The sequence below is a fragment of the Schistocerca americana genome, chromosome 3 (assembly GCF_021461395.2).
Source record: "Schistocerca americana isolate TAMUIC-IGC-003095 chromosome 3, iqSchAmer2.1, whole genome shotgun sequence".
NCBI classification, from domain to species: Eukaryota; Metazoa; Arthropoda; class Insecta; order Orthoptera; family Acrididae; genus Schistocerca; species Schistocerca americana.
In genome coordinates, this window is record NC_060121.1 from 906,935,224 (window position 1) to 906,943,944 (window position 8,721).

General features: G+C 46.9%; 1 protein-coding gene across 1 annotated transcript; it reads right to left on the reverse strand.

Moving 5' to 3' along the window:
* Positions 1-4,868: 4,868 nt before the first annotated feature.
* Positions 4,869-8,441, reverse strand: LOC124606843 (cuticle protein 18.7-like). The gene is made up of 2 exons (XM_047138919.1): positions 8,407-8,441; positions 4,869-5,438 (listed from the first exon to the last, which is right to left on the reverse strand). Exons 1-2 carry the CDS (start codon positions 8,416-8,418, stop codon positions 5,010-5,012), a joined length of 441 nt encoding a protein of 146 aa, XP_046994875.1. The 5' UTR covers positions 8,419-8,441; the 3' UTR covers positions 4,869-5,009.
* Between the last annotated feature and the right edge of the window lie 280 nt (positions 8,442-8,721).

Sequence of the window (8,721 nt, forward strand, 5' to 3'; positions counted from 1 at the left end):
AAAATAAAACGTCACGCCAAGTACGGGTGCCTGTCCGAAGATTTCGCCTGATTTCATCCAGCCCGTATAACGTAACTGTGGTGCTTTTCCTCCTTCATGACGACTCTCGGTAGCACACTGCAGCTATAGCGAGGACGCTCCTGCGGTGTATCCGATGGGAAGTCTTTGATCGCCCACCGCACTGCCCGGATGCGACTCGCTGTAATGCACATCTCCGGCACACATAAAACGCTGGCTATGAAGACAGCATCATGCCACAGACAACGAGCTGCTGACCAGCGCAGGGAATTGGCGGAAATCACAGGCGGCTGCGTTCTGTGATGAAGATATTGGAAACCTGGTACAACGCTACAAAAAATGTCCAAGTCGGAGCGCCGAATATGTAGAGGATTGGCTTGAAGGATTAGCTAACTGTTACAAATAAAACATTTTTTATTTTCACTGTCGTTTCAATTTTGTGACCTATCTGAACTTACTCTAGAATAGTCCTCGTAGGTTATGAAAAATGGCAATCTCATCTAGCGTGAAACCAATCTCGCCTGTGAATAGAATCCTTCTTGGGAAAAGTTAACGTTCATTACATCCTTGCAATAGCCATAGGCAGAAATGCGTTCTGGTAGGTTCATTTTTAGGCCGAAGGGCTTGAACACATTGTTCGTGACATGGATGTAACAGCCGTTCATGCAGAATCGTCCACACTGTTGAGTGGTACTTAAGTAAATAAATTAGTGAAATCAAAGTGAACTAGAAATTAGAATATAAATGGAAAACTTGGTTTAGTTTAGAGATTTACATACTCGCATTCAGTGGGCAGAACAGCAGAAGAGACAATGACCATGAAGTCAGCAGTTCCACATAAGCGGGCGCTGTCGATTCAGCCGTCAGGGCATCGCCCGACCGGCTCACGTGTTTCTCAGTTGTCACATGTGAGCAAAGGCCCTCGCCTACATTCCAAGAGCCAATGACCGACGTTAAGAAGATTTTTCGAGAAGCTTTTCAACGTGACGGAAGAGGCAATGACCGGCTCACGTGTTTCTCAGTCGTCACATGCGATCAGAGACCCCCGCCTACATTCCAAGAGCCAATGACCGAGGTCAAGAAGATTCTTCGTGAAGCTTTTCAACGTGACAGAAGAGGCAATGGCCGTGAAGTCGTTCACCTCCAGTGAACTGAAGTGAATAAATACGCGAGACGCGGTGGGCCCGAGAGAGGAAGATGGAGGAAGAGAGATGAAGACAGAGGAAGACAGATGAGGACAGATGAAGACAGATGAAGACGGGGACGGAGACGAAGACGAGAGACGAAGGAAGAAAAGAAGAGTAGCAGTAGTTTTCAGTCAGTTTCGCTGCTGAAGACCGTCATGCAAGAAGGGACTGCATCATGCACAGACGCACCAAGTCCGCCGCTGTAATGGAATAGCAAGCAGCAGCCGCGGCGCCAGAAGACAGAAGTTAAAAGGTATTGGAAGTCTGATTTTTACGTACCCGGGTGACTCGTGAGGACGGGAAGGAGACGGCCTCACATCAGTAGTTACCTGTGAGCTGGGATGAAGACCTGACAGCCGAAGACTGGCAAGCGGGAGTCCGTGGTTCGAGTTCGGGACACTGGCCTTGCCCCGCCGCGCCGCTCCGCTGGTCGACGCACAACACACGCGGCCGCTTAGAGAAGAGAAACACTGGGACGCCACACCCAAGGTATCATCCGATGCACGACTCCGCTCGCAATAGTTAAAACCGGCCACCTCGCGCTGCGCGTCTCCGGTCAGCAGGGCGAGACGGCGACACGAGATACACACCGCTACGCGTAATCAGACGCCGCCGCCGCCGCCGCCGCTGCCGCAAGCAGAAGACTTCACAAACGACACAGCCGCCGCTCTCCGAACCAGAACATCCCGTAAGATACATTTGTATAAATCTTCAATAAAAGTTATCTTATGTAAAAATGATGTTTCATTCGACCTCATACCCGAGCCAAGGAAGAACCCACCCTGCCCATATGTTGTTAAGAGAGAAAAGTTAATTTATTTAATATTTTCACCCTGACAGAATGCTTTAGAATGCTCATCCTGACAACTGACTGCATCCAAAGAGAAGACCCAGTTACAATTGGTGTCAGAAGCCGTTGTAGTTGTTACAACACTACTGGACCACTAACCCTGAAAGATGGTGACATTCGACCTACGCTAGTTCCAGGATCTTTTTCCATTCCTTGCAATACTCGCTCCTCCAAAACACGAGTATGAATGGTGTGAGGTCTGTCTCGAAACACCGGTGTACGTACTAAGGAGCCAGAGTTTGCCAGTGCCTGGAAAAGACGGCTGAATAAATGTAACTTGTGTTATAGATTTTGTTCCGGATGCAAGGTACAGATTCGATGGCTGCATCCATTTTCGAGACCATAACAGAATATAATGTTTTCCATTTTCCGTATGGAATAATAGGCTTGCATGATGCTGGTGAATGCAGGGTAAAAATACAGTGTAAAAGCATTTCACAAACTTACCAAAACAGATACTGCTTCCATCAGAACTAAAATACGAATTGCACTGTTCCGGAACTGTGAACACTGTTTACAGACAAAACACTAACAGACTTCTAGGACATACTGTACCCACCGACAGTAACAGAAGAAAGTGTCCTCATTTGTAGGTCGACCTTAATGACAAAGAGCTTGAATAGAAGAGACGTGTTTAACACTAGCGCAGATGAAGAATTGCTTGTTGCTCTTCCTGGACATTTTTGTCTTGTTTTGGTTAATACTACCATTTCTCAAAATATTGAGAACTTTTTAGCACCCTGTATATGAATATCTGTGAAGACTGTGGATATTCATGTCGATGACAAACACATCCCAGACTATCTCAAATGATGAAACATGGAAAAAGAGTCGACATTTTGAGGCAATCTCGATAATCAAATTACAAGAAAGGTTGGCTGAACTGTTGTAAGTAGGCTGTTTAGGTTTTTATGTTGGTAACGGCAAATAGCGATCTGAATAAAAATCACTGACTGTGCTGTGGGCAGTCTGTGGCTGGTTGGACTCATTGTTGGAATATTCGCTTGTATAGTGGTGGGCACTTGGATGTGAACAGCGCCTAGCGTTGGGCAGTTGGAGGTGAGCCGCCAGCAGTGGTGGATTTGGAGAGAGAGATGGCAGAGTTTTGAGAGGTTGCTGTAAGCGGACGATCTGGACGTGTGTCCGCCAGAAAAATGAAACTTCTAAAGATGGATGTCATGAATTGATGATATATGATGACTTTTGAACGCTATTACGGTAAATACATTGTTTGTTGGGCAGTTGGATGTGAACTATTGAGGTAAATACATTGTTTGTTCTCTATCAAAATCTTTCATTTGCTAAGTATGCCTATCAGTGGTTAGTGCCTTCAGTAGTTAGAATCTTTTATTTAGCTGGCAGTATTGGCGCTCGTTGTCTTGCAGTAGTCCGAGTAACGAAAATTTTTGTGAGGTAAGTGATTCATGAAAGGTATTGGTTATTGTTAGTCAGGGCCATTCTTTTGTAGGGATTATTGAAAGTCAGATTGCGTAGCGCTACAAATATTGTGTGTCAGTTTAGTGATGAGCACAATAAGTAAAGAGAAGACTGTCTGAGTACGTTCAGTTTTGCTCAGCTGTTTGAAAATCAAGTAACGTAGAAGTTTACCAGCACAGTCATTCATAATTTTTCTAAGTGGGCGTTATACTGTAATCTACCAAACGAGGTGGTGCAGTGGTTAGCACACTGGAAAAGCATTCAGGAGGCGGGTGTTCAAATCCACACCCGCCTACCCACATCCTCTAAATCCCAACAGTCAGACGCAGGGTAGTTCCTTGGAGAGGCAAGGCTAATCCTTTTCCCCATCCTTGAATCTTTCCAAGCTTGTGCTTCGTCTCCAATGAGATCGATGTCGTCGGCATGATAAACTCTAAACTCGCTTCCTTCTTTTCCTAAGTAACGGCATGCAACAGAATCTCTGTGGAAGATACAGCAGCAGTCAAATTGTACATTAAGGCTCTCCTTCGGAATCGAGAAGGAGGAAGGTGGTTCGTGTTATGTTGAAACCACATTACAATAGATTTATCTTTCGTTAATAAAAGAACCTAACACCTTGTCAAAAAAGAAAAATATTTTCTTATTCTAAACGCTGATTTATGTATGATAATATACAAGCTTTAGTATTGTATGTTGTATGTTAACCGGGGACCTAGAAACGATGGAGAGGCTCCATCTCCGCTGCAACCGCAGTGCTCCATAACCCCACGATGACTACTGCAGTCCACTCCACCCCTCCGCCGCCACAAACAGAACTCAGGGTTATTGTGCGGTTCGGCCCCCGGTGGACCCCTCCAGGGAACGTCTTACATCAGACGAGTGTAGCCCCTATGTTTTATGTGGTAGAGTAATGGTGGTGTACGTGTACGTGGAGAACTTGTTTTCGCAGCAATCGCCATCATAATGTAGCTGAGGCGGAACAAGGGGAACCAGCTGGCATTCGCCGAGGCAGATGGAAAACCGCCTAAAAACCATCCACAGACCGGCTGGCTAACCGGTCCTTCGACACAAGTCCGCTGGGCGGATTCGTGCCGGGGACCAAGCGCTCCGTCCCTCTCCAGAAAGCCATACGTTAGACCCCTCGGCTAACCGAGCTGACAGATTTACTGTCACTGTTATACAGTATATAAAGACAGGAGCATTTCGCTTGGGGCTTTCGAGTGAAGTACATGTTATGTCATTCCATATTGCCAAATAAGTCAAAAGCGAAAGGTGCTCATTTTGTTGACGTGGAATTAACAGGCATGGGAAACAAGGGGAGCAATATAGGTGGATCGATAGTATGAAATGGTAACTTGTTGGTAGACATGGCATGATTTCTTTGAAGCTCTTTATTTATCAAATATTTGTACCACAATCAGTAATACATAAGCCTCTCGAGTGAGGTGGTGATGAAACGTGTACGATGCGTGGAGCATGATGTCGACCCATAAGAACAACCTCGGTCCGCGTTGGAGTTAGCCGTGGTAAGCAGCCTTAGCAGCCAGCAGTCCAGGGAGACCCAGGGCTCCAGGGGCGAGGGCGGCTACCGAGGGGGCGACGACAGCGGGGGCGGCGTAGCCGTAGGCTCCGTAGGCGCCGTAGGCGGCGGCGGCGGCAAGGGCGGCGCCGTTCACCACAGCGTCGCGGGCCCTCGTCTGGGCGACGGCCGTCAGGTGGGCGGCCCTGGCGGCTGCCACGGCAGGGGTGTCCAGCGGGTAGCCACCCGGCCCGATGACGATGTTGGCCGGGCCGTAGGCGGCGAGGCCGGGGTGGATGCCGCCCACCAGGACGGGGGCGGGCTGCACGGCGGCACCGAGGCCCGCGGCGTAGGCGGGGCCGACGACGCCCGCCCCCAGGAAGCCGGGCTTGGCGAGGGCCACGGCCAGCACAGCACTCAGGACGATCTAAAGCAGAAACCGACGCAACGTCACGCCAAATACTGTACACTACTTATCAGATTCCTTAGTACCTACGCTCCCTATTTCTGGTTTATAATGCGTTTTGTAATATGTAAGCAGTGGAAGATACCTAACCAAGGAATGAAACTTTCTGGCAAATTAAAACTTTGTGCCGGACCGAGACTCGAACTCGGGATTTTGGCCTGTTGCGGGCAAGTGCTCTACCATCTGAGCTACCCAAACTTGACTCACGGCCCGTTCTCACAGCTCTACTTCTGCCAGTATCTTGTCTCTGGGCGTGAGTCGTGCTTGGGTAGCTCAGATGGTAGAGCACGTGCCCCGGAAAGGCAAAGGTCCAGAGTTCGAGTCTCGGTGCGGTACACAGTCTTAATCTGCAAGGAAGTTTCATATCAGCGCACACTCCTCTGCAGAGTGAAAATCTCATTCTGGTAACCAAGGAATGTTTATTGTCACATGATACTTTCAGATACTAATCATGCCCCCAATAGTAACCTCTATCATGTTCAACAAATACGAGACGGTAAATCCCTAATACGTCTGTCAGTCTATCTTCTTGCTGATTGCAAAATACAGAGAGCTTCAGTAAGGCTCAGATGAAGAAATAAAAACTGCTGATGTCGGAGGTGGCACAAAAGTTGCTGGAAGGGTGACGATTGATAGTTCCATCTAAGCTGAAATCAGTGAAGTAAAACTGTCGTCAATCCAAAGGTTGTTTTCGACATCACACCCAAACCCCTAGAGGTCAAACACTCAGATACGTACCAAATGTTGTGTGTCGACAGAGTATCAATGAAAACCCCGATTTAGTTCGGGCTATGCGCTGTGGTCCAGTAGAACATGTGTAAACGGCAATTAGAAGTGACGCCAGAACCACACAGCACAGGAAAAGCTAACTGTGAACGATTGTGTTGAAGATCTAACTCGGCTGAGCTGATGCCAGCACGGTGGCTCAGCGTGTTGGGTCAGAGCGTAGGTGCCCTCTGTAATAATAATAAAAAAAAAGAGTGAACGGTTCTTTGATCACCTTGAACGGGTGTCGTGGGATGTCCGTCCCAAACAAAATGCAGCAGCCATTAACGGACAAATTGAGATAAAAGAGAAAGAAAGAAGTAATTAGCAGGGCGCAAGATCGTCGCACGAAAAGTATCACGCTCAAACACCACTGATAACATATTTTTTTAAACTGCTCGGTTTTGGAACTGTTACATGGAAGAACATTTTCCTGACGTGTAAAAAGATTTTTTGGAATTTGCAGCAATGTTCTTTCTGGAATCTGCTTTCGTTTCGTTAGTTGAAAGTAGCAAACGTATAGGGTACGTTTGTATAGATAGATGTGGTGTTCTGCGGGGCATCTGCGACAGAATACCACACCTATCTATACAAATGTACTCTATACGTTTGCTACTTGCAACTAACGAAGCGAAAGCATACTTCCAAAAGAATATTGCTGCAAACTCCGAAAAATCCTTTTGCATATCAGGAAAATGTTCTCCCATATAACCGTTTCACACGTAAACAGTCAACAAAAAATTTCATCGGTGGGATTCGAAAGCAGCGCCTGTGTTACGTCGACTTTGGCCCTACCAACTCACCTATGCCATATCTTCAACAGAATTCTTCACAGGTACGACTTCCCTGTGCTCCGTAGTTCTGGTGTTACTTTTGATTATCGTTTACGGATCTTCTACTGGACGACAGCACATAGCACGAAGTAAATCGGTATTTTCATTGATACTCTACAAACGCACTACGTTTGGGTACCGATCTACGTGTTTGACTTCAGCAGGTCTGGCTGGTCCTGTTGAGGTGGTATGGTGCTGACTTCCTCTGGTCGTTAAACTTCCCAACGAGATATAGGGGGATCTACTGTTTAACGTGGATGCCGATCCACGGTGCAACTCAGCATTTTTCACATAAGCAAACATTGTCAGGGGTGAAAGAATTAATAGTTAAAAATCATAGGAGTGACTGGGGACAGAATCCGAGACATTCGTATGTGTAGTTGGCACTTTAGTACTTAGTGAGAAATCAGCTGTAATTCACCTCAGATGATTTTTGGGGATCAGTGGAGAAACCAGATGAGTCTAAAATGGGATGGATGTTTTAAAGATCTTCTTGTGTAGGAATCGAATGTCGTTATCAGGGCACAAATGCATAATGAAAGCAACACTCGTGTAGTCTTGAGAATAGCTAAATCACCGTCCAGGGAACATGAATTCAGACTTGCGTGATTTTATGAAACTATGGTAGAAAAGTGTGCGAGAGTTTCCTTTGATTCGTCCCAAGAAACGGGATGAGAACCGTTGTAAGGTAAACGAATTGAAACTTAGAAATATCTGGCATTTAGAATGACAGCACTTGTTGTTGGATCAAAAGAAAATCGTGGTTGATGTTAGGTCTATAATAGCAAGCCATACAGCCAGCCGCTAGCTACAAATTCTGAGGCAGTCGGTAGGTGCAACTTGACAAGAAGAAGGGACCGGTTGGTAGGACAGGTTCTGAGGCATCAAAGGATCACAAATTTAGCATTGGAGGGCAGCATGGAGGGTAAAAATCGTAGAGGGAGACCAAGAGATGAATACACTAAGCAGATTCAGAAGGATGTAGGTTGCAGTAAGTACTGGGAGATGAAGAAGCCTGCAATGGATAGAGTAGCTTGGAGAGCTGCATCAAACCAGTCTCAGGACTGAAGACAACAACAACAATAACGGTATGTGGAGATAACACGACTTATGCCGACGTAGCCGCTAATGTAATATACGTTGATCTCCGCTTATCCACAAGTGCCGACCAGTGCCGAAGTGCTACATGAGTGAGATGTAAACTCAAGAAATTCTACCGTTTCGCTAAGGACCTGATCCTTTTACTGATGCTACTGACGCTTCTGCGATATTTCGAGAGAGAACTAAGGATTCAAGGAAAAAGACAGTGTTTGTGAGATAGAGCGACTCACCAGTATCTTCATGATTGCTGGTAGTTGATCGCTGCTGCTGCAGTACTGTGAGGCGTTGTGCGGATGGCCTCTATATATACATCCAGAGGTCAGCGTGAAAGTGCGCGGCCGGCCTTCCAGACTCCTCCCAGGGCGTGGACGCGGCACGCAGAGAGAGGCGTGCGTACCGGGGAACAGGTGGCGGATCGCCGCCATCTTGGCGAAACACAAAGTCTGCGGGCGGGTCTGGTCTCACTTTGGCGGTAACGTTGCACAGTTACCCAGTACTCCGGTGCAACGATACCCCTTTGGGATACAATATCAGTACCTAAGCCA